Genomic DNA, 26,954 nt, shown 5'->3' with positions numbered 1-26,954 from the left:
AGAGTTAAAATCTAATCTACAGAACTGACTTTAAAACATGGTTCTTTATGTTTTCATTGCCCTCTGATTATCACCACTCTGGTGATTTGACACTGTGTTAAATAGGCAAGTACTGTAAGTGCACAAAGACACGCACTATATAAATAATCTTGGTTGGCAGTTTTGATTAATTCTTAATATATTGCATGGCAATCAGTACGGAAATGCTTTTTGATCCAATTTAGGGCTGCAATTTAGTCACGAGCAAAGCAAAAGGTAACAAATAGATAAACTATTTCAGCCAATGTACTTTGAAAAAAAAAACTTAGGTGTACCCTTTCAATGTAAACCCTTCAAATTTATTTTACAATATGTACATAACCAGAAACAATAGAATCTTATCAGTAATTTGGCTAATCAATACAAATCATAACTTTTGTTCCCAATGACCATGATCAAATGAAAACATGGAAATGTATAAAAACGTAACATGACTAACTGTGCAACTATGTTGATAATTTATACAAATATTAGACACTTCAAACTGACTGAGTCAGAAGAAAATCTCTAATACCAATAATGCTTTAGTGCTGAGTGTTTCCCACAAAAATAGTATCTACATGAGGTAGAAACACTTAACTAATTTTTGTTGTGTGTAAAGGAGCATAAAAGAGTTTGGGGAAAAATGCTGATGAATGCATGTCGATTTGGCAAAATGAGGCTTATACAAGGAACAGTTTCAATTAACAAACTGAAAGTGGATGTTTCAAACCCCTACCATTTAGAAAAGTTAAGTCTTTGTTTAATTACAAAAATTATTGGCAGCTGAACATGTATAAGTGGATGATATTAATGTAGTGGTATAGTGTTACATTAAAAGTTTGAATAATTTTATGAACAAGACTTTCTAAAGATTTTGTATGTTGGTACCATGGTTAAGTTTAAGCTTTTTTTTTTTAAAACTGTTTTTATTTTCCCATATACAAAAGATAAGTTGTATTTGCTTTTGAAGTCATGCTAAAATAGGCCACATGACTTCAGAGCAGAGCAGAAAAAAAATTTCTGTATTTAATTGTTGCTCTGTAAAATACAGATGTTACCGGGATAGTAAATGTTTGCTAACTCAATCCAAATTTCTTTGTATGTTTAAAATATGATAATATAAAAGACATCAACAGCCATTAAACAGTGGCACTTTTCTGCTGCGCTTGAAAATAGGACAATTAAATCCAAATGGATGCTCCACATATCACTAGGTAACTACATGAATAAAATACATCACATTTTCTCAGCATTACTGTGCAAACTGAATACCAGTGTACTTGCAAGAAATCTGTTAAAATCAACAAGCAAACAAATGAAAAGTTTGGATTACAACCTTCAAGATTATTCCAAATCATGTCTAAATTACACTTTAAAATACAGTGTTAGTCAGATGATTACATGGGTATACTGCTCATTTCTTGCTGCAAAATATTTACTAATCTCAACAGAATAAAGGAAAACCCAAATAATTCCTTAAAAGCAGTACCCAAATTAAGTTTTGCATCATGCAAACCTTTCCACATCTGTACAGTAAAGATACTTAACTGTACATCATATGCACTACTATCTACATTAATCTGTGCAGCTTCAACAAGATGAAGACACTGGAAAACTACACTTTTATGTACATAGATTACATATGGTAAACCAAGCACTTGTGTAGCATTTTGAAATTAAGGTGGCTGTGGCATTTAATGTCCCCCACGTTTGATGCCACAATAAATACACTATTGATTTCTTTATTGTCTATGACATAGACAGTATTGTGACTTCTGATCATTCTCAAACATTCTTCAATGCGAAAGAAACCAGTCCTGAAATTTCTTTTGTGCACTCTCATGCAAAAATCTGACACTAATTAATAGCTGTTTTCATGGCCAGCCAAGATGTACAAGTTACTATTGGCAGTCGGGTTGTCTGTCGGTCTACTTTCCAGCACCACAACTCTACAAAGGAAATACAAAGCATAGTTTATTAAACTTATTTTGTTATTGAATCAACATCCAAGTCAAACTTTATTTACAAAAACAGTACAACTTCCTCGTGGCTTGCCCTTGGTTCCCAAGTTTAACAGACGTGTTCCTCCTGCAATACCGAGTTCACAGAGCACAACAGTAATAATCAGGATATCCGAAAACTCAACATGCAGGAGCCAGAAGACAAAATGGGAAATAGAAATATTCTTAATATTTGCTATCCAGCAACTCATGAAAAGCCATGTAAGGAGTGAAGACAGAACTATCTGTACTGTTCCAGGTTTAATCAGACATCAACCTTGTCTGTTAGACGATCTTTTACAGTATAGGTAGAAAAATACTGATCAATTTAATTATTATTAAAATAATACACTAACTATATATATGCATGGAGAGAGAGAGTGAGAGATAGAGAGGGAGAGGGAGAGAGTGATGGAGAGGGGGAGGGGAAGAGAGGGGGTGACAGAGGGAGAGACAGAAAGAGCGAGTGACAGGAAGAGAGCGACCGTGAAAGACAGCGAGAGTGACAGAGAGCAAGTGAGCGAGAGCAACAGTGAGAGCAAGCGAGACAGAGACAGAGAGTGTGAGAGAGAGCGAGAGAGAGAGAAAGAGTGACAGAGAGAGGGAGAGGGTGCGAGAGCAAGAGAGCATGAGGGAGAGGGTGTGAGAGTGAGAGAGCGCGAGGGAGAGTGAGAGCGCATGAGGAAGCGGGTGCAAGGCAAGAGCATGAGGGAGAGGGCGCGAGAGTGAGGGAGAAGGTTCGAGAGTGAGGGAGAGCAAGGGAGAGGGTGCGATGGAGAGGGTGAGGGCGAGAGTGGCTGTGGGGGGGAGAACCCGACAGAGAGGGGGGAGGTGACACAGAGTGGGCGTGAGAGAGAGTGAGAATGAAAGTGAGAGAGACACTGATATGAATCCACCTCAGATCCCTGTCTGCTGCATTATTATATTTTAATTCTGCTCAACTACACATCTGAATATGCATATTCCTACATCATAACTGCTCTATATCAAAATATAAAATTATATATTATGATATGCTTATATGATATAAAATGATAATATTAAACTATAACCCAGTTTAACTTTCATCTGAGGCTTTCTTTACCATCTGACAATGCAGAGAAACTCACATTTTATTTAAAATGTTGTGTTTCTTTAATACTTTGCCCAAAATTATTTATCTGCTGAGAGGATTCAATGTAATGTACACATACATAATTTTGAAATACAGAGCAAAAAATGTTTCTGTTGCATTATCAAACATTGTTAGTATACCGCTCACCTGTCAGAGCCTAGAAGTTTGAAGATTCTTGTATTATCACAGATTTCTTGTGTTATCTGTGGAAAAAGAAAATCCAACATTAACACTTGCAACATATTAACTAGATCTCTGTCTACACAAAACATATCTTACTACCTATTAGTAGTAGTTAACAAACTCTAGTTGATGTCCGATTAATCCATCATTCTTTAGGTACAAAGTATTATTCTGAGAATGTACTGAGTAATGATCTAATATAACAAAATATTGGGTGAGATAACAAATGTAAACACGTGATAATATTATTTTATTGCCCCATCTGGTTAAAATGTACCAAGACATAAACATAACCAGTAAAAGTGTTATTCAAAGCTGATTGGGAATCCATGGTAGTTACAGAAGAGTCCATAAAGTTTAACGATGTTAACTGAACAGTAAAATGCTGTACTAGATTACACTTCCATTTTGCCAGGTTTTTTTCCCCCAAGAGCAGGGCAAAGTACAAAAGTCAGAATGCTTTTTCATTACCTCATTTGACTTAAAACTTCTTCCCTGCATGCCATGTTTCCAGAAAGCAAGCACACTATCCTGTAAGCAAACTAACCAAGGGAGAAATGACAAATTATTTCTTTGCCCAATTCTAGTTTGTCAAAACCAGTCTAAATGTAAAACGTAAGTAATAGAATTCAACAAAAATACATTCTTAAGGATTGAAAAGGATGATCTGCGATGTTAAGTTAAACAGAAATGCAGTTTGAAAAAAATAATTCAACCTATTTCACATTCAGAAAATTTTTGACTAAATGACGGATTCACTCCTTTCCCTCACTGCATGACCGGTAATCCGTATACCATATCATTGACCATCTCAACCAATCAGCAGTGGGAACAGATAAGCTAACCCAATCAATGTGCAGACCGTATGTCAAAGAAGGCATGTGATACATATTACTATAAAGAATATTCTCATATTCTCTCTCTCTCTCTCTCTATATATAAAAAGAGAGAGAGAGAATATGAGAAGAGAAAATTATATATATATATATATGCATCTATCTATCGGTAGCACTTTCACTTCATAAAATTAAAAAATTAAAAGGGCTTGCTCTGGGATGACTACAAAACTAAAACTCTTCATGGGCCTTCGCTTCATCCTCGCTTTCATTTGCTTTTACTCTGAATAGAAGTTTTCAAAAGGAGGAATTGCCAAACACAATGAAAAGCTGTAGCTACTGAATATAGAGTACATAGTTCAGATTTTGTTCTAATTGTTCCATCAGTAACAGAATAACTAAACTGTTGAATGCAGACTGATCAACATAATTTCAGCAGATGGATGGCAGGTGGATTTCAGAAGTCATAATGAATAGGAATAAAGGGGATCTGGAAGGAGTTGTTAATTTTCCCTGTGCACAAGATTGATTTTAAGGGCATGCTTTTGGTGGACATGAAAATTGTATTTCACAGTTAGTCTGTTTGGTGCTCAATACCGAAAACATTCATATCAAAAATGATTGAACAAAATAGGTAAATAGCTCTAATATAATGCCTTTTGGTTAAAATAATTCATCAATCCAGCATGATAAATGTGCTTAATTAGCGATAAATAAAACAAAAATCACACATGTACTTATCCACATTGTTTCACTGTAATCATTATTCTCACAAAGGATTAACCAGAATTTCTTACCTATAGACTCAATTTGAAAAGTAAATGTTAGCTCTGAAGACAGTTTTCTGCTGGATTTCAATCTACCTCGAAGATTTACAATCTTTAAACATCCTACAATATTGAAATAATAGAATAGCATAAGAATCTGAATAAAATAATTTATACTTCCCAAGGTAATTACTATTAAAAACAAGTCCTTTAAGTATTCTGAGTACCTGTAAAATCTTATTCCTGCCAATTAACTCAGAGGAGATATTTACAAAAGTTGACAGTTCACCCACAGAATTAAAATTCCTTTTAAAATTATGTTCAAAGCATCACAGGCTGAAGTCAGGATTTGTCTGATCTCCACTACATTTTATAATATCAAAACTAAGATTATGTGGCTATTGTTCAAATCAACAATACATCAATATTCCATCTATTTGTTAATGTTATGGTCTCTAGTAAATGAAAGGCAAGTTCTAGGAAAAGAAATGTTGAAGATTATCTCTGGTTCATCTGTTAAGTACAGTAAAATTAATTATGTCATGCATACTGATGCCTGTATTCAAATATCAGATGTGGTTGTCTTTCACAATGTCTAGTCTGTCAGAAGGCATGGGAAACTTGAATATTTTTTTGGCCATTACTATGGGTTCAACAAAAATTCCCTAGTAGATGATTTCCAAGCTTAACCTAGCACTACATTTTAAGTCCTTTCAAGAAACAGTATCTTTGAAAATGTCATATTAATAAAACTATTTATTTAAATGTTACATTTTTGCATCTAATATACACAAGATTATTATCCTTGGAAGAAGCTCAAAATGAATGTTTCTTGAAATATTATGTCCCAAAATAATTGCCTGCTTTGAAGTATCAGATTTTCAAGGAACATTCATGGGAGAGTTGAGGATTTAGAACCATAGAACACCACAGCACAGTACACTTCAGCCCTCCATGTTGTGCCGACCCATATAATCCTTAAAAAAAAGTACTAAACCCAGACTACCCCATAACCCTCTATTTTTCTTTCATCCATGTGCCTGTCCAAGAGGCTCTTAAACACCCCTAATGTTTTAGCCTCCACCATCATCCATGGCAAGTCATTCCAGGCACTCACAACCCTCTGTGTATAATACTTACCCCGATGTCTCCCCTAGACTTCCCTCCCTTAATTTTGTACATATGCCCTCTGGTGTTTGCTATTGGTGCCCTGGGAAACAGGTACTGACTATCCACCCTATCTATGCCTCTCATAATCTTGTAGAGCTCTATCAAGCCCCCTCTCATTCTTCTACGCTCCAAAGAGAAAAGTCCCAGCTCTGCTAACCTTGCTTCATATGACTTGTTCTCCAAACCAGGCAACATCCTGGTAAATCTCCTCTGCACCCTCTTCATAGCTTCCACATCCTTCTTATAATGAGGTGACCAGAATTGAACACAATACTCCAACTGTGGTTTAAAACAAAATTCAAAATCTTTAAGGTTAAAAAGTGGAAAGCGAAGTTTACATTGCAGAGCTCTTCAACCCCTCATCTAGTAGCACAATGGTGTGGCTACTAGAACTGTTGGCTCTAAACTCCAATGATTTGCTTCAATTCTGATCTCAGGTACAGCCTGCCTGGAGTCTTCTCATTTTCTGTGACCACATGAGTTTCCTCCAACATTTCAGAAATGTGTGGGTTGGCAGATTAAATGATCACAGTGAATTGCCTCCGGTCTCTCGGTGAGTGATAAAATCTGTGTGGTGTTGATTAGAATAAACTGAGATTGGTTGAATATAAATGGGTTCTTGATGGGTCAGCACAAGACTTGATGGGCTGGGGCAGGGCATTTCCATGTTCCTCCATATCTCAGGCTAATTGGGTGAAAGATTTCTAGTTAAGGGCTTGCATCTTAGCTGATACAAATATGATACAAATATGAAGCAGCATTAATGGAACAATCTGGCTGGAACTCAGAGCAAGCATAGCATGGGACACTGAGGATAGTTTAAAAGTTACTTGTTGGGGAATGATTGCTAACATGACACTTCATCACAGAATCACACAGACCATTCAAGCTTTTAGGCCTGCGGTACCAATTCACTCAAAAATTTTGACAGTTTTTAATACAGTAAATGGGTTCAGAACAAAGTTAAGAAATAAATGTAAAACTATTTTGCTTTGGAAACTTACGGTCCATGCAGACTATTATTGTATCTCTTTCAAGCTGAGTGACATGGATGACATTTGCCTGTGGCGTATCTGTGAAAAATAATATCAAAGAATTATACATAGACATTTTATTTACAGAGGTTCTTTAAGCGTTTATTTTCCCCGAAACAGACTAATGATGGTATCACCCAGCTTTACTGGATGTCTCTGACCTTTAAAGTTTGTATTTCCTTTCATGAGCGATGTTATTTTTTAAAATAATTACCATTTTGATTGTACTATTAATTGAATTAAACAACCACATACTACATTAAGCAGTAAACAGACAATATATAGTACATTGTGTGTGATACATTAAGTTACAGTTTAAATAGGATAAGCCACAAAAATAAACTTTCAAATGTCAATTTTGAATCTTTAATAGAAAAAATACAGTATATCTAAGTGAAATTCCTTAACTCCTATAAAGAAAGAAGGAAAATGAAGCAGCTAATAATTTATTTAATCAATAACTTTAATACTTCAATTCCATCCATTTTTTAATAAATAAAAACTTGGTGGGCCCATGTAGAATTAAGTTCACAAGTTTTCCTCATTCCAATGGCTTCTGAGCATAGTTGTTTTTATTCTGCACAGTGATTTAGAAAACTACACTTTTCTTTACAAAATCAAAATGAACATAACCTCAGGAAAATAAACCATGTGCAACTCCAGACAAATGTAATGGAGGGCAATCTGGTCCAACGCTCTGCCAAAAATGACAAAGAAAATCCTTCCAATGTCTTTTAAACCCTGAGTATTAGCTGAACTTTGGCTGGTAATTTCCAGAGCTGACATACCTGTTTCTGTAAACCAGGACGAAGTTGAGTTTGGATTGACAGTTTCAAATCGCACAACTTGATTAAGTTCTGTTCCTTTACTGACAGCAACACATAATAATGGGTACTCTTGTTCTGGAACCACCAGCAATTCAAAGACTTTCAAAGGATTTGGAAGAGGAAAGTCAACATTCTAGGGTAAAAACAGAGAAAATACATTTTTCCCCCAAAGTTCAAGGCTTTGTACAATACATATTGCCTTATAATTGAGGGTACTAAGACTGCAATAAATTGATATTTTGGTGAAAGGAGTTTTCATGCAGAATATCTTTTGATCCAGACATTACAATACACAAAGCACTTACTTTTGCAATTAGCTTCTATTTCCTTTCATGAGTGATTTATTTTTCTAAATAATTTTAGCATTAACTTAAACTCATTTTATAGCATTAACTTAAACTCCTTTGATTAATACTATAACCATATATAACCATACAACATTTACAGCACAGAAACAGGCCATCTCGTCCCTTCTAGTCTGTGCCGACGCTTACGCTCACCTAGTTCCAGTGACCCGCACTCAGCCTATAACCCTCCATTCCTTTCCTGTCCATATACCCATCCAATTTTACTTTAAATGACAATACCGAACCTGCCTCTACTACTTCTACTGGAAGCTCATTCCACACAGCTACCACTCTCTAAGTAAAGAAATTCCCCCTCGTGCTACCCTTAAACTTTTACCCCTTAACTCTCAAATCATATCCTCTTGTTTGAATCTTCTGGTTGATTAACATTAATAATTTATACCCCTTCTAAGCTAATCAAACAAGATCAGTTCAAGATAATTAAAAAACCTGCTTATATTTGAGTATAGCCTTTAGAAACTGTCCATTTCTGGTAAGTGTAATTGAGGCATGAAAGTTTAAGTTAAATCAAAGCAGACTTAAAAATGGGATGTAAGGAAAATACAAAATATGTTTGTTAACTGTTGAAGCGTTTCACCAAACTTTTTTTTAATATTTCCAGATTTTCAATTTTGTGATGAAATAGCCAGCCTAAAACACTGGCTCCATTTCACTCAACATGGTTGCAACTGGGCCTACTGAGTGCTTCGAGTGCTTAGGTTAGCTTTTTCGGTAATACAGATATTCATCTGCATATAAACTAACTACAGACGAGAAAAGGTAGGTTCACCCCAATACAGAAAGGCCCAACAGTAGCCTTTTCCTCCAGCATGGCCCAGCAATCATAGCCACTCTCAATCTTTAGCACACACATCCACTCGGCCCCAACCCAGAGTGGTCATCACTGTTCCATAAAATTCTGACCATCCACGCCTGTCATTAATTTCCCTCTTTTAACATTTCATATCCGAAGAACAACATTCATTAATAAGTATGTGGTTTTCATCTATTGTGTGCCAACCGATAATGGAGATCAAGTTGTTAAAAAAAAATTAGTATGAACAACGTAACAACTCTACTCGGTACACAAGACTTAATCTTCGGTGATAATTTGCCATTTTGCCTGCTTTTCTCACAACCAGGTCGAGAGCCAAGAGGGTCCTTTTACATCATGGAGTATCTATTGTGGTTTCGGGTTAATTGGGCCATCTGTTAATCAGGACAGCCTCTTTTTTGGTAACACTCTGAAAGAACAAAAATGAATTGAGAAAGTATCCAGGATTCCTTTTGTTATTTGGGACACTATCCCATTTATTTGGGGCAGGAGAATGTAGCCAAAAAGGTTCTAACCCACATTAGTTTCATTCACTTGTGTGGTTATCAGATGCTACATTGTGCTTAGAGCAAAGTTTTAAAATAACGTGAAGTGCATGTTTGTGTTCAAAAAGCAGTGATTTTTATCATTTACTGTTGTCGAAAAATAAGCAATGAGATACAAAAATATGAATTTGAAGGTATCAACAATCATTTTGAATGTTACAATGAAAAAGATTTAGAGTATGGAATTGTCAATAGCATTGTATGAAGGCAGTCCATTATCTACACTAGGCATCTGCACTAATTTTGTTCATTGCGTACAATGGATGAATTCCTCTGTCAATAATTATTAGGAACTAATACAGTTCTATACTGTAATATATATTTCCCCCCCCACTACAATCCCCCCCCCAGCCCTACCTTTCTTTCTCTTTTATTTCCCATAATTCTCCACCTTCCCCCTAGCCCATTTCCCTCCAGCCTATCAATTCCCAGCTCTCTACTTCATCCCTCCCCCCACTTCTTATCTCCCCCCCCCCCGACCATCCCATGTTACTTCACTCCTGATGAAGGGTTTCAGCCCGAAACGTCGTCACTACCTCCTCCCATAGATGCTGTCTGGCCTGCTGAGTTCCGCCAGCATTTTGTGTTTTTTTTAATTTAATTTGCTCTGTATTTCATTTAAATATATAATTTACTACTCAGTTTGCCTTCCTTATGCCTTTTTTAAAAAACGATTTCCATGAAACTTTGGCTAATTGGAGCAGCTGCTTAACTGATCTAAAATGTACTCGTCCCGATATATCCCAATTAACCGGAATCCACTGCATTTCCATATTTCTTCAGCCCATCAAGTCTATTCTGGCTCACAGAGCAATTCCATTCCCTACTGCCTTTCTCTGTAACCTGTTCTTTCCCACAGGTCTCATCAACTCTCCTCCCCATAAACACAAGGCAATTTACAGGCAGCCTCTACTGATTTGGGGAGAGAGGGGAAACTCATACAGACACTGGGAGAATGTGCAAACCCCATACAGTAGGCACCCAAGGTCAGGATCGACGTTCCCTTTAATTTTTTTTATAGCTTTGCATACCAACTGTTGCTCTGAGCAGGAAATTTTAACAGCATGAAAACTGCATGGTACTTTTCCTTGTAGTATGCATACTATGAATATTTAGAATGAAAACTGAAAAATTACATACCTTTGATTCAACTTAGATTATGACTTTTTTGAAAAATTACTTACCAAAAAAGTCAGAATATAGAGCTTTTCATATCAAACACAAACCAGAACTCACAACACAAGTGAATGATGTCAGGCAGTCAAAACAACTGACAGGCAAAATGGCAGAAGTGGAATGTTTTGACGAGATGGAGTTGATGTTTAGCGGGCCGGCAGTTTATTAACAATGAGCTCCTGACTTCCATTCTATGTTTGCTACAAGTTGTAATAGTGTTGTAACTTGAAACACTGACAATGTAAATATATTGAAGCTCTAAAATGCTTCACAGTAAAGGTTGTGGTACGTTTATTATTTAGAACATTTATGAATTATATTCATTAACACAATTAATTACAGGGTATTTCAGTTGTATTAACAGATTTCAAAATTATATTAACATTACATGGAAGAAAATTCCAGCTGCGAAGCATCAAAGGCTATGCACGTGGGACCATTTCAGTTACTCCACGGCCACGCAGCTTCGAGGGAACAGTGGTCAGGATTGAACCTTGATCACTGGTGCAGTGAGACGGCAGTACTATTAGCTGTGGCACAGTACTACACCAAAGGGAAAAAAGGTCAGTTTTTTCAGTAACAATAATCTTTAACGAACTATTTCTATTGCATACAAGATTATTAAACAGTGAAAAACAGACTCCCTGGAGACAGCTTCAAGTTCAGAATTATTTGGTTTATGCAAAAAAAGTTTCACAGTACAGATTGTTGCTTGGTAAGGTTATGGGGAGAAGACAGAAGAATGGAGTTGAGAGGGATAATAAAATCAGCCATGATAGAATAGCATAGCAGACTTGATGGGCCAAATGGCCAAATTCTGCTCCAATGTCTTATGGTCCTATAATATCCATCAAAGCAAAAACCCATTTAATAGTTGTTAGATCTCTTATATTGTAGTCCCCAGGTAAGTTTCAGTTGCATCTGACAGGAAACAGAGCTTAGACTAGATGAGCAATGTGAGCTGCAGAACTTGTAATCTGTGCCACTTACTTTGATCAACATGAACTTCTGCATCTGCTCAACCCATTCCAATAAAACGATGCTGGATTGCAATGCACCACAGAGATACTTGTGTCCTGTGTAAGGATTCCTCACTGTAACAAATAACTGCATTTCTCAATTTCTGTACACAATTTACTGCACTAACCAATCAACATTATAAAAAGTTGCATCATTTTATTACCACCTTGGTTAAGGCATCAAATACTACTTCTATAAAGATTTTAATAGAAGAATATATAGATACCCTTCATGAAGAAATTAGTTAAGATTTCAGTAAAGCAAAATAATGAATATGCAAAATTCTTGTAAAATCTTCATTGATAGTGCTTTGCAAAAGTATTCAGCCTTTGTTCACATAAATGACTATTACAGCCAAGGATTTTGATCAATTTAACTGAGAATTTTTATTTGTGAATCACACGCTCCTTTATTCACAGTGGAGCACAATAAACGGAAACTTGTAAAGCATGAAAAATTAAAAATGGAAAAAAACATAAATGTCAGCAGTTGAAAACTATTCATACTCCTGTTCTCAGTACTTAGTTGAACACCTCTCACACCTAGTACAACCAGTAGTCTTTATTTATTTATTGAGATACAGCACAGAATGGGCCCTTGAGCCATGCCACCAGCAACTCTAGCTTAAAAATGGGACAATTTACAACCACCAATTAACCTACCAACCACTATGTTTTGGTATGTGGGAAGAAACCTGCACACCCACAGCAAACCCAAGTGGTCACCGGAAGAACAGTTGGGTGTTTCGGATAGGTCTCTATTAGCTTTGCACAATGTGATGGAGCAGTATTTGTCCCTTCCTCCTTGCTCAAGCTGTGCTAGGTTAGTTGGGGAGTGGGTGGTAGACAGCAATCTGCCAGAGATGCTTGACTGTGTTAAGGTCAGGACTCTGACTGGGCAACTCAAAGGTATTAATTTTTTTCATCAGAAGCGACTCCATGCTGCTCTGTTAGCATGCTTTGAGTCATTGTCCTGCTGAAAGACAACCTTCCTCCCCAGCTTTCTGGCAGAAGCTAGCATGTTTTTATCCAGGATCTCTCTGTGTTTGGGAGCATTCTTCTTCCCATCAATCCTGACCAGATTTTCAATCCCTGATGCTGAAAAGCACTCTTTAGCATGATGCTCCCTCTGCCATACTTCACAGCAGGGATGGTGTTACCTGGTTGATGTGCAGTATTAGACTAACACCACACATACCACTTAGTGTTGAAGCCAAAAAGTTCCACTTTAGTTTCATCTGACCACAAGACCTTTTTCCACATCTTTACAATATCTTCTAAGTGATGCTTTGCAAAATCTTTACTGGCAAGGATATACCATTTTTTTAAGCCAGTGCTTCTTCCTTGTCATTGTTTCATAAATATCCTTTATCTGTAAGGCCTTAGAAATTGCGGAGCCTTGAACTTCATCTCCAGTTGCAGCTGCTGACTTCTGCAGCTCATTCAGTGATGGTTGGCCTCATACAGGCCTCTTTTACAAGTGCCTACGACTAAGTTTGGGGGGGGGATGGCCTGACCAAGGCAGTGTGGCTAAAGTTTCATATTTTTTCCATTTTTGTTTTTACGATGAGTTCAGTGCCAGTGAGATGGTCTTGTACTCTTCCCTAGATCTCTGCTTCTTTATGATCATTTCCCTCACTTGCCTTGAATGCTCTTTTCTCTTCATTTTGCTTTGGTCTGATGAAAATCTACCATACTGTTGGACCTTATTCTTATAAATTCATTGAAAACAGGTGATCCTCCAATTTTCTACATCAGCAAACTGGGTGAGTGGTAAGATGATTGCAGTATTGCATCTGTTTACAAAGAAGATGAGAACTTATTCAGCCTCACAATTTTGGTTTCTAATTTTTAGTAAATTACTGAGGTTTTAGTACTTTTCTTTTGATTTGACTTGAGGCAAAATGTTTTGTGCAATAGCTCAAAAATCCACTTCAATAGATTTTAAATTTAGAAAACGTGACAGTAAAGCGTGAGAATAGTTGTGAGGGCTGAATACATTTTCAAGTTACTGTATGTGCTTGAACCTTGAAGTGCAATGATAAATATTACTTCAAGAAATTCTGGAATTGTTTAGAGATTCATCCTGTGGATAATTCTCATTGTTCCCTTTGGTAGAAGTGATTGGGATAGGTGTAGATAAATGACAAAGAAGAACATCCCAATTTTCCCTGATGGTTCAGTAAATAGCAGCTGAAGCAGAGATTGAGGAGAGCAGCATGGTAGTGCAGTGGTTAGTGTAGCACTACCACAACACAAGCAAGCCACGTTCAATTCCCGTTGCTGCCTTCTCCCTATAAATTGGTGGGTTTCCTCTGGGTGCTCTAGTTTCCTTCCACATTGCTGAGACACACGTGTAAGTAGGTTAATTAGTCATATGGGTGTAACGGGGCAGTGCAGTCTTGTTGGGCCAGAAAGGCCTGGTACCGTGGTGTATCTCCACAGCTGATTCCCCATTTTTGCTCCTCCAAAGAGAAACGTTAATTTCTGTTAAAATAGTCTCCAACCCATGGACAATGGTGGGGATGATAAATTCTTAAAAATGCCAGTTGTGATTGGCAGGTTAAAGTATAATGGGATTTGACTCTGTTCCCAAACTATTGACATTTAATTACCAGTTATATGCAATAACTAACTGGCAGTCAGCTATTTGGAATAATCAGCATCTTTAAATAAAAAAAGTGGAGAAAACTAGCAGAGAAGAAAAATAACCTCAGACAAGTAGTCACAGCATCTGTTACTTTAAATTTAAAGTGAACCTGATGAAATAGAATTTGAGCTGTACTATTCAGTGAACGCAATTTCCCCTGTACTAAATGTCATTCCTGATAAACACATCAACTGAAGTGTTTACATCTGAAAGCAAGTTTAATGTCTCAGCACACGATTAAACCATGATGCTTTAGTCAAGTGACCATCAGTCTAACATGCAATCTTTAAAATTTAAACAATATAAATGATTTCATCCAAGTGACATGTTAGAGGGTGTTTAAATGAACTTAGGAACTGGAAAACCGGACGTACTCAGTGTCTCCTGCCCACGTCCCACAAAAGCACACGCCATTGCATGTACCCACACTTCAAGGAGCCACATAGAGGAACTCCCCAACATTCTCACATATCAACAGTAAGCAAAACAGCCTTGGGGGTCCTGTCTCTGGAATCAGTATTCAGACATATTTGTCCAATAAGATCAATAAATATTTAGGACAAAGATCCAGAAGACTTCGGAGTAAAATGCTATAGGAAAGGGATTCTGCTACTTTATTAGATGACTCAAGATGGCAGGCAGGGCTAAACCAGGAAACAAAGGGGAAGCTGGGCTAAACCAGGAAACAAAGGGGACGGGGCTAAAGCAGGAAACACAGGGGGCGGGGCTAAAGCAGGAAACAAAGAGCAGGCGGGGCTAAACCAGGAAACAAAGGGCAGGCGTGGCTAAACCAGGAAACAAAGGGCAGGCGTGGCTAAACCAGGAAACAAAAGGGATGGGGTTAAACCAGGTTATAAAGGGGAAGCGGGGCTAAACAAGGAAACAAAGGGGAAGCTGGGCTAAACCAGGAAACAAAGGGGAAGCGGGGCTAAACCAGGAAACAAAAGGGGTGAGGTTAAACCAGGATACAAAGGGGAAGCTGAGCTAAACCAGGAAATAAAAGGGGTGGGACTAAACAAGGAAACAAAGGGGAAGCGGGGCTAAACCAGGAAACAAAAGGGGTGGGGTTAAACCAGGAAACAAAGGGGGTGGGGTTAAACCAGGAAACAAAGGGGGTGGGGTTAAACCAGGAAACAAAGGGGGTGGGGCTAAACCAGGAAACAAAGGGGAAGCGGGATTAAACCAGGAAACAAAAGGGGTGGGGCTAAACCAGGAAACAAAGGGGGTGGGGTTAAATCAGGATACAAAGGGGAAGCGGGGCTAAACAAGGAAACAAAGGGGAAGCTGGGCTAAACAAGGAAACAAAGGGGAAGCGGGGCTAATCAAGGAAACAAAGGGGAAGCGGGGCTAATCAAGGAAACAAAGGGCAGGCGGGGCTAAACAAGGAAACAAAGGGCAGGCGGGGCTAAACAAGGAAACAAAGGGCAGGCGGGGTTAAACCAGGATACAAAGGGGAAGCGGGGCTAAACAAGGAAACAAAGGGGAAGTGGGGCTAAACAAGGAAACAAAGGGCAGGCGGGGCTAAACAAGGAAACAAAGGGCAGGCGGGGTTAAACCAGGAAACAAAGGGGAAGCGGGGCTAAACAAGGAAACAAAGGGCAGGCGGGGCTAAACAAGGAAACAAAGGGCAGGCGGGGCTAAACAAGGAAACAAAGGGCAGGCGGGGTTAAACCAGGATACAAAGGGGAAGCGGGGCTAAACAAGGAAACAAAGGGGAAGTGGGGCTAAACAAGGAAACAAAGGGCAGGCGGGGCTAAACAAGGAAACAAAGGGCAGGCGGGGTTAAACCAGGAAACAAAGGGGAAGCGGGGCTAAACAAGGAAACAAAGGGGAGCGGGACTAAACAAGGAAACAAAGGGGAAGCGGGGCTAAACAAGGAAACAAAGGGGAAGCAGGGCTAAACCAGGAAACAAAGGGGAAGCAGGGCTAAACCAGGAAACAAAGGGGGTGGGGTTAAACCAGGAATCAAAAGGCAGGCGGGGCTAAACCGGGAAACGGGGAGGCGGGGCTAAACCAGGAAACAAAGGGGAGGCGGGGCTAAAGCAGGAAACTGTTGGTCAGAAAGTACTATAATCTACTAATCAGTGAATAGTAATAGGGCAAGGGTTGTAGTAACTGAAAGAACCAAGAGTCTTTGTGCTTGCCATTGCCATTTTGTGAGACTGTCCTTGCAGTGCCATTTTGTGAACAGTTTAGTGAACTGATTCTTTTTACAGGATAACTTAAACCAGAGCAGCTACACGTCAACATAGCCAATGTTGTGCTGAGACCATTTTCAGATAAGAAGCTCTTTATTATGTAACATGCAGGCTCACAGAAGAAACAGCCTGTTATTTGGTTGATCTGGTTAGTCTGCTTTGAACCAGACTGTGTTGGATAAAGCAAAAGTCATTCCCTAAAGGACAAGGCTTGAAGAAGAGCCACAAAGCAATACGACTTGTGTTCCTGGGCCACTTCCAATAAGAGGCTGACACAAGTCAGTGAGGTGATGTTGAGCCAACGAAACTGAAACACCATTGATTGATCTGATAATGAAAAGACTGGAGGACATGGGGAGCACAGGCAGCAAAAACTCTGGAGATTTGTCCGTAAATACTCTGCTTAACTGATCATTATTGAGGTTAATTCTTTTTTAACCGGGGCAGTTGGGGGGGGGGGGGGGCCAGGACACCAAGGGTGGTGGGGACCAGGCCGGGCACCAAGGGCAGTGGGGGGGGGGGCCAGGACACCAAGGGTGGTGGGGACCAGGCTGGGGTACCAAGGAAACTATAAGCCTGTGATCTTTTTGTCAGTTGTGAGGAACTTGGAAAAAATCTTTAAGTGTAGGATTTATAATCACATGGAAAGACAGGGACTGATTAGGGAGAGTTAATATGATTTTGTGCAAGGGAAATCCTGCCTTACAAATCTGATCGTTTTATTTAAACTGAGGTTACCATGAAAATTAATCAAGACCAAGTGAAAGAAGCAGAATACGTGGACCTTAGCAATGAGGTTCCACAAAGTAGACTGGTTCAGGAAATTAGGGAAAATGAGGTACATGCTGTTTAGTAAACTGAATCCAAAGCTGGCTTAATGATAGGGGATACTGAGCACCATTGGGTACATTTACTTGGTACATTTACAGCCACACCAAGCAGCACCCTAACATGCTCTCTCCTTGCTACTACCATTAAGGAGGTACAGAAGCCTTGGGCCCACACCACAGGTTCAGGAATAGTTACTACCCTGTAACTTCATTCTCCACTACCCTGAACTGATTGTAAGACCTACAGACTCATTTTCAAAGATTCTTTATAACTCATGTTCTTAGTATTATTTATATTTGCACATATGGGTCAAAACATACATTAAAATGTGTCTTTTGTTTCGAGGATGTGCTGGGGATATCCTGCAAGTGTCACCACACTTCTAGCGCCAAAATAGCATGCCTACAACTCACTAACTTGTAAGTTTTTGGATTGTGGGAGGAAACCAGAGTACCCATAGGAAACCCACGCAGTCATAAGCAGAATGTACAACTCTTTCTAAACGGCAGTGAGAAATGAACCCCAGTCTTACAGCTGGCACTGTAAAGTGTTTTGTTAACTGCTACGGTGCTGTGCTATCACATGGTGGTAAAGCAAGGAAATATCTGTGAACAGAAATCACCTGTATTTTCAGATTCGTTTTACTTTACAATTCCATCAGTCTTTATCTTTTTAACCTCATGTTTTCATTTATTTCCCACTCATACCTCCTCCAGACAGACCAAACCTTCAACCAGACTCACTCAGCTGACACCATCACTTGGGTCATTCAGTTCTCTTTCATAGTTTTATTTAGAGGTACAACACAGACCAGGCCCTTCCATCCCGACAAGCTGCACTGCCTAGCACCCTAACTAATTAACCCTTGCCTAATCACAGGGTAATTTACAATGACCAATGAACCTATGTACCGATATATCTTGGGACTCCGAGAGGAAACCGGAGCACCCAGAGGAAACCCAAGCACTTAAGGGAAGGATGTATAAACTTTTTACATACAGCATTGGAACGGAACTCCAAACTCCGACAGCCTGAGTTGTAATAACATCATGCTAAACACTATGCTTTGACCTCCACCCCATTGCAGGTATTTCCTTGGCTGTTTCTACCCCTCTCCCTTCTCTGCAATAAGAAACTTCTCCCATTTCTCAAGTCATTGACTTGGATAATTAACTCTCATTCTCTCCACAGATGTTTTTGTTTTAATTTTGTCCAAAATTTTGCTTTAATTTCAGTTTCTCATCTGCAATTTTTATTCATATCTGCAATTTTTTTCTACAAATAGGAAATTTGGTCTGTTATGACATATGGAATTTTGTTTAAAATGGTCTTTCAATCTGGGTTCAGAAACAGTTGTGAGCTAATCCAAATTTGTTTTTGTCTTTTCAACTCCTTTGTGTTAATCATTTGATTAATTAATCACCATGGCACTGTCAATATAGAAATAAAATTAAGCAAATTAGTGAACTACACGGAACACATATGTATCTAAAATAATCGGAGTAAACTTGAAAATCACTGGACTGCAATTTCCATGACTTAAGCACAACTCCTTGACATGTTTTATTTTCTTGTAACAACTCTACTTTTAAATGTCAAATGATCAGTAACTGTTTTCATGTTCTCATACACAAACCACTGGAAGTTCAGAGACAAGTAGGTTTAGCAAAGGATAGCAAATTTGCCTTTTCCACAAAATGAAATGTATCATAAAAGATGAGATTTTGTAGAAGTTGTATGCACTTTTAAATGAAACCTCCTCAGGTAAAATGTTTTCCCTGAGACACAGAGATGATCAGGATTTATTGATGAGGTAAGAAAGCAGTTGAGAAGAGACTGAATAAACTACACCTGAATTCTCGTTTATTGATTTATTCAGTGATACGCACGGAACTGCCCCTTCTGGCTCTTCAAACCACACCGCCCAGCAAATCCCGATTTAACCCTAAACTAACCACAGGACAATTTATGGTGACCAACTGAGAAGAATCAAAATAGATCACAATGAAAAGAACAAACTTAGGAACAGGGTTTCTGCTGAGATCCCATTTTCCCCAGTTTACAACCTTCGGACAAGATTGGCCATTTAAGGCTAACATGGAAAGTTTTGTTCTGAATTTTTTTGTAATTTTTAAAATCTGAAATTGCTCAGTCATTCAGCACATTTGGCCAGATATGAGCATCAAGAGAGTCAATGGACATGAGTAAATACAACTAATGGTCAGACATGAACTTATTAAAGTATGGAGCAGGCACAAGATGAAACATTTCTTATGTTCCTTTTCTCTACTTGGCTAAAAACAGCACAGTAAATGGAGAAACATCCTTACCCACACAACATTTTTGGCAGCCTTTTGTATCTGGAATTTTTGTAGATACGGCATATTTCCTACAAAATAAATGTAAGCATTTATACATAAATGGTTACGATCAACTTGACAAATGTCAAATTCTATCACACAACTATCACTCTTCCTTGGAGGAAAGTGCAGATGTAAAGCACTAGCTGCACCTTCAGCATCTCTTCCATCATCCACTATTACTGATTAAGAAAATACGTTGATAATTATGGAATTCTCCATTTTCCTTAGTGTTTCCTTCACTGGTGCTGTTTGAATACAAATCAAACTCAACTTTATTTCATCACTATTTAGCACTTAATTCATTTTTAAAATCAGCCACTTCTCTATCTGATTCTCTCTATTTGATCATTATTCAAGTGAAGGTTGCTTGTTTTATAAAGGTACACCTTAATCCAGTCTCATCCCCAAACCAGCCTAAAAGGTTACAGCAACAAACTAATACACATTGAGTACCCCTTATCCAAAATGTTTGGGGCCAGAAGTATGTTGGATTTTTTTTCCAGAATTTTGAATATAAAAGATTGGCATAATTTCCAGTTCTAAATTTATATGCTACCTGTAAGCAGTCTTTGTCTTAGCAGGTCAGGCAGCATCCATGGAAAGGAACAGTCATTGCTTCAGGCCAAGACCTTTCTTCAGGACTTCATGGTGCCGCCTGACTTGTTAAGTGCCTCCAGCATTTTGCTTCGGACTTCCAGCATCTGCAGAATTTCTTGTGTTAAGTCTATCTTACACTTGTTCATCACATGCACTCACTGTGAAAATGATTACATACATTAATAAATATAATGTGTGCAGGGTAACAAAAGCAGCTCAGCACCAGTGGGAGAATACCTGAATCAGTTGTGCAACAACAAACAATGGCAGGCTTTCAGTCCCTACCTACTATGCTGTGTTTCAATTAAAGGGTTACAGTACACTGTATTGGTAATCTTTTTAAGTTTTACGTAAAGTATAAAAAACAACCAGCATCATAGACTTGCTCTGGTGTTAGATTTTTGTTATTAGCAGACACTTGAAAAATTTGTGCCTTTTCCCAAACTTCTGCAACCAGTATACTGAAAATTCACAATTGCCCTCAATTTTCAATTTGTCATGATAGATCTTTGCTTGTTTCATAATCACCATACTGTTAAGCAGCATATGTTCACTCCAATGCTGACGAAAGATGGTCCAAGATCTAAAATTTTCATTTTTGCAATATTTTTCTATTTTGTCATTAATTTCTGTTCCTTACATATGTGAAGTCATTTCTCAGACCTGTCTGCTGCGTAGAGATCTGTGCATTGCCTGGGAATCTTCCCAGCGTCTTGTGGAATTTTCCATTTGTGACATCACATCAGCGCCCCAAAATAAATTGAATTTTGGAGGTTTTCAGAGTTTGGAATTTTGGATAATGGGTACTCAACTTACACTTCCCGATGCAATAAAAAAACAATTAACTACAGTAAGAGTCCCCTCTTACCTTGGAAGTATCCTGTCTGGAAGCTTATAGGCAGGAATGGATACTGGCAATTTTTGCATTTGTCTGGCATATTCAAAAAGACCCAACAAGTTGTGAGAATAAAGTTGTGAAGCTTTTCCTAAAAACAGAAAAAAAATTACTTGAAGAATTACTGAATGTTATTTACATATTTAATCAGATAACAAGAAGGAAGCTCTTTAAAGTTATACATTCCATTTTTTAATTTCACACTGAAGAAAATTCAAATTCAATACCACACATTCAATTACAGGATGTGGAAAGCAATGCCAAGACTAGCATTTAATTCCAAACCCTAATTACCCTCAAGAAGGTTGTGAGCTGTTTTCTTGAGCCACTGCAAACTGTGTGATAAACAGATACCCAAATTGCCTTTAGGAATTCCAGGATTTTAACCCAGTAACAATGAAGCAATCATTACTTTTGCTGGCTGGGATAGAAGAAAGAACAACAGACCGCAGGAACTATCCCTTCAGCTCGTCTTCACCAACTACATAACTAATCCCATCCGCCTGTACATGGCCTGTATCCTGCTGATCCCTGTCTTTACACATGTCTGATCTCTTATTTGTTGAAATTTGGCATCTCCCAATGCAACAGGGAGAGTCTTGCAGGAAATGGCTTTCCCATCCTCCTTGGTGGTAGAGAGCATGAATTGGGGATGTACCTCTACTTTCTTAGTTGTTTTCACAGATTCAACATGTTTGAAAAAAACTTCTAGAGCTGCACAGTGGACAGTATCCTGTCTAGCTGCATCATGTCCTGGTATGAAAGCACCAATATTCAGGAACACAAAAGCCTAACAAACGCAGTAGATATCACCCAGGTACCTCACAGGTAAAGCCCTCCACACCATGGAGCGCATCTTCAAGCAGCAATGCCACAAGAAAGCAGCATCCATCAAGAACCCCCACCATCCAGGCCATGCTTTCTTCTTGCTGTTGCCAGCTGGAAGGAGGCACAGGAGCCTCAAGTCACACCACACCAGTTTCAGGAACAGTTATAATGCCTTCAACCATCAGACTCCTGAACAAGGTGAATAACTTCACTCACGTCAACACTGAACTGATTCCAAAAACCATGGACTCACTTTCAAGGACTATACAACTCATGTTCTCGGTATTATTTATATATTTACTTTTTTTTTGTTTGTGCAGATTGTCTTCTTTTGCACATTGGTTGGTTGTCAGTCTTTGCATGTAGCTTTTAATTGATTCTACTATATTTATATGTGAATGCCTGCAACAAAAATACACTTAGGCTAGCAGATGGTGGCATATGCATAATTTGATGATAAATTTACTTTGAAATTTTGAACCTTAGCACAGTTCAACAATGCATTTGTAAATTGTAGTATACCACTCACAAGTGTGCGAGAGAGAGAGAAAATTAATGCTTAAAGTAGTAAATTGGTTGCTGATTAAACTTTTTTAAAACTGAGTTTATTTTTGAGGGAGACTTACTTTGCTGTGTCTATATTCTCTGGTAGGAAGCCAATATCAGATCAGAATTTATAATAAAACAGAAAATGATGAAATAAAGGGAACAGAGAACTGATCTGGCCAGATGCCGAACAGCATGACTTTGCTCTTCCTATGGCCAACTATAGCCCAGGGTCAGTTCACATGGTTCACAGACGCTAATCGATCATGGATCTGAACAGTAGAAGAAGCTGATGTCATCCATGTAGAGGGACTCTTTGATTTGATGGCCCCACTGATAAAGATGATTAAAGATTAACTTTATTTGTCATTTGTACATCGAAACATTCAGTAAAATGTATCACTTGCCTCAAAGACCATATAGTCTGAGGACTGTGCTGGGGGTAGCCTGCAACTGTCACATTTCCTGCGTGAAAACAGCTCGCCCACAATTAATTAACCTTAACCCTGTGTTGTCTTTGGAAGAAACTAGAGCACCTGGAGGAAACCCACGTTTCCTAAAGCAGCGAGAATCAAATCTGGTATCGTCAGCCCTCTTATACCCACTTCCTTCTTGATGAATTTGGCAGAAGACTCTGTGCATCAAAAAAAACAAGGCACAGGAGAGCAAGCAATCTTGCCCAACTCCAAACTTGTTGGAGATGCTCTTTATTTTTCACCCAGTTATTTGGACTGTGCTACAGATGTTTGTGTAGGACAATTAATTACATCCAATTCCTGATTCCCTCCCATTTTGGAGAATACATTCATTATGCAGCACCATTAATCTACTGATGAAACTCCGTAACCTGAGAACAGGTTGGGAGTGGACCCTTGTCTAGTCAGCATGAACCAGAAGGCCAGTGACAGGATGTCACACATGTACATGGACCTACAAAAACATAAGATAATGCAGATCCTGGAATTTGAGGCAAAAAGATGCTGGAGGAACTCAGTGGGTCAAACACCGCCTGCTGTAATGGAGGTGAAGCATTTGTAAATGCTTTGGGCTGAAACCCTGCTTGATGACACCCCTGCTTCTACCACCATACCCACAGGTAATCCTTGACCTGCTGAGTTCCTCCAGAAGACTGTTGATTTTTCCTCAGATTTAGTTGAGTGAAGGCCTTTTCTCCTTGGAGTAATAGAGGATGAGAGGTGATCTGATAGATGTGTACAAGATGATGAGAGGCACTGATTGTGTGGATAGCCAGAGGCTTTCTCCCAGGGCTGAAATGGCTAGCACGAGGAGACACAGTTTTAAGGTGCTTGGAAGTAGGTCCGGGGGGTGGATGTCAGAGGTAAGCAAGTGGTGCATGGAATGCACTGCCAGTGAAGGTGGTAGAGACAAATACAATAGAGTCTTTTAAGAGACTCTTAAAAGTACATGGGGAGCTTAGAAAAATAGAGGACTATGCAGTAGGGCAATTCTAGGCAGCTTCTGGAGTAGGTTACATGGTTGGCACAAGATTGTGGGCCAAAGGACCTATAATGTGCTATAGATTTCTATGTTCTATTCCAGCATCTGCAGTTTCTACAGATTCTTAAATAGCTTATCCTGCCTCGTCATCTGTAAATATACATTCAGCAGCCATTTCGTTAGGTACCTCCTATATCTAATAAAGTGGCCACAGAGTGCATCTTCGTGGTCTCCTGCTACTGTAGCCCAGCCACTTCAAGGTTCAACATGTTGTGCATTTAACAGTGCTGTGTTCTTGTGCACACCACTGTTGTAATGTATAAAATCACAAAATGTTGGCAGAACTCAGCAGGCCAGACACCATCAATGGAAGGAGGTTGTAACGACATTTTGGGCCGAAACCCTGATGAAGGGTTCTGGCCCGAAATGTCGTCACTACCTCCTCCCATAGATGCTGTCTGGCCTGCTGAGTTCTGCCAGCATTTTGTGTTTTTATTTATTTCCAGCATCTGCAGATTCACTCATGTTACTGTTGTAATGTATGGTTATTTGAGTTATTCTTGCCTTCCAGTCAGCTTAAAGCTATTCCACTCTGACCTCCCACATTAACACGGCATTTTTGCCCATAAAACTGCCGCTCATTGGATATTTTTTGTTTCTCGCACCATTCTCTATAAACTCTAGAGACTGTTGTGCATGAAATCCCAGATGATCAGCAGTTTCTGAGGTACTCAAACCAACAAGTCTGGCACCATCATCCCCTTAGTCACTGAGATTACATTTCTTCTCCATTCTGATATTTAGTCTGAACAAGACTGAACCTCTTGACCATGTCTACATGCTTTAATGCATTGAGTTGCTGACACATGATTGGCTAATCAACAAGGTTTGCAGGTGTACCTAATAAACTGGCCCCTGAGTGAAGATCTACAACACAGCATGGTCCTTATGTTCTTACATTTCCTCTCCTCATACTTCCCATGAAAATACCATACTTCACACTCTGCTGTATTAAAGTCCATCTCAAATATCTACCCTTTCTGACACCCTGGTTTCTTGTGGTCCATTAACATTCACCTTGTTACTAAAATTCTACATTTTATATCTTTTACAGAGGTTAACATTATATTGTATATCCTATTCCTTATTCCAGTCTAAACTGACATTCAACATAATGTTGTGGCCAAGATACTTTAAAGGCACATGAAATCGTGAGCTAAAAAACTGCAGTTGTGTAGGTCTGTTCCAGTATCTTAAAACAAACAAGATAATTTGCTTGCGATTCAGAATTTTGATGTGATGAAAGTTTCTACATCAAGCAACTTCTCGAAGATTCCACATTGAAAGTACTTTTTATTATCGAAGTCTGTACGGAGTACACAACCCTGAGATTCATCTTCCCACAGACAGCCACAAAACAAAGAAATCATGGAACCCATTCAAAAAGAAAACACCGAAACCCCAATGTGCAAAAAAAGTACTAATCACGCAAATGGGAAAAACCAAGTGAACAACACAGAACATAAAACACCAAACCACAAAAGTAATTGAAAGAGTCCAGAGATGTTCAGTTCACCTCACCTCAGTTCAATCTAGCGTTGTGTCGTTCACTGACTGCAGGCCACAAAGCTAGTCTACCCCGATCAAAATTGCACAAAATGGCAACGAAGAGGAAGAAGCAACCACAAACGTGTGACATGAACGACAGAGTTCAATCCACAAACCACATCAGTTAAACCTTTCCCAAGGCTCAAGATTCCTGCACCATCGAGCAAAAGAGCAGGAGAGACCAATTGAACATGGACATCTTCGCAGCAAGCGAGTGAGACCAGTTAAAAGCAGCCAGATGGCAATGAACACCCACTTGCCTTCTACTCTGTCCTCGTTGATTTCAATCTTCCTCAATGCTTTAATCATTGAGAAATGCAGTCAATCATAGGCTCATGTCCCATCTCCACACTTCTTGGACTCTAGGCTGCACACCTTGTTTGAAACCTCATCTTATTCCTTCAGAAACATTCTTTACTGATTTGTGTCACGAGTTCACTGACCTTGTTTCAAATGCCACGGGCATTCAGATAAAGTTACTTACACTCAATGTCCTGTTAGAATCTAGAAACCTTCACATTCTTTCTGTATTTCCACCCTTACTCCTCTCTTTTCGAACCTTTGTTTTGATCTTTGCAATGCTTCCTTCTTGTCTTGTCGTGTGGATTCCCATCCTCTTGCCATATTAACTTAACCCCTTCCCAATAGCAATAGGCCTCCCAACAACCTGGAATAAGACCATACCAAGTCAGTAAGGATGACGTGAAGCCGCTGCTGTAGGACCACTCATAACAGACATACTAGCTCCAGATGACGTTTTGGGCCAAGACCTTTCATCAGGACTGGAAAGGGAAGGGGAAAGAAGCCAACATTGGGTGCGTGGAAGAGAAGGAGTATAAGCTAGAAGGTGATAACTAAAGTCAGGTGAGGGGAAAGGTGGGTGAGAGATGAAATGAGAAGGTGAAAGGTGATGGGTGGAAAGGTAAAGAGCAAAAGGAATCAGACAGGAGTGGAGAGTGGACCAAGGGAGAAAGGGAAGGAGGAGGGGCATCCGAGGGAGGTGACAGGCAGGTGAGAAGAGATGGGGAGAAGAGGGGAGCTAGAATAAGGAATGGAAAAGATGTGAGGGGGAGGGAGGAGAAATTGCCAGAAGTTACAGAAATCAT

General features: G+C 39.0%; 1 protein-coding gene across 4 annotated transcripts in view; it reads right to left on the bottom strand.

Moving 5' to 3' along the window:
• Positions 1-316: 316 nt before the first annotated feature.
• Positions 317-26,954, bottom strand: part of map4k3a (mitogen-activated protein kinase kinase kinase kinase 3a) — a 295,830-nt gene continuing 269,192 nt past the window's right edge. For all 4 annotated transcript variants that reach the window (XM_059986423.1, XM_059986424.1, XM_059986425.1 and 1 more), the window contains 9 exons: positions 21,382-21,499; positions 19,884-19,942; positions 11,846-11,949; positions 7,914-8,085; positions 7,096-7,164; positions 4,952-5,044; positions 3,790-3,860; positions 3,283-3,338; positions 317-1,970 (listed from right to left, as the gene is read on the bottom strand). In XM_059986423.1, the coding sequence (XP_059842406.1) occupies positions 1,883-1,970; positions 3,283-3,338; positions 3,790-3,860; positions 4,952-5,044; positions 7,096-7,164; positions 7,914-8,085; positions 11,846-11,949; positions 19,884-19,942; positions 21,382-21,499 (830 nt within the window). In that variant the 3' untranslated portion in view covers positions 317-1,882. The remainder of the gene's footprint in view (positions 1,971-3,282; positions 3,339-3,789; positions 3,861-4,951; positions 5,045-7,095; positions 7,165-7,913; positions 8,086-11,845; positions 11,950-19,883; positions 19,943-21,381; positions 21,500-26,954) is intronic.

Source organism: Hypanus sabinus, chromosome 12, assembly GCF_030144855.1.
Source record: "Hypanus sabinus isolate sHypSab1 chromosome 12, sHypSab1.hap1, whole genome shotgun sequence".
NCBI lineage: Eukaryota > Metazoa > Chordata > Chondrichthyes > Myliobatiformes > Dasyatidae > Hypanus > Hypanus sabinus.
The sequence above is the reverse complement of the archived record's forward strand: the minus strand, read 5'-3'. Positions and strand labels throughout refer to the sequence as shown.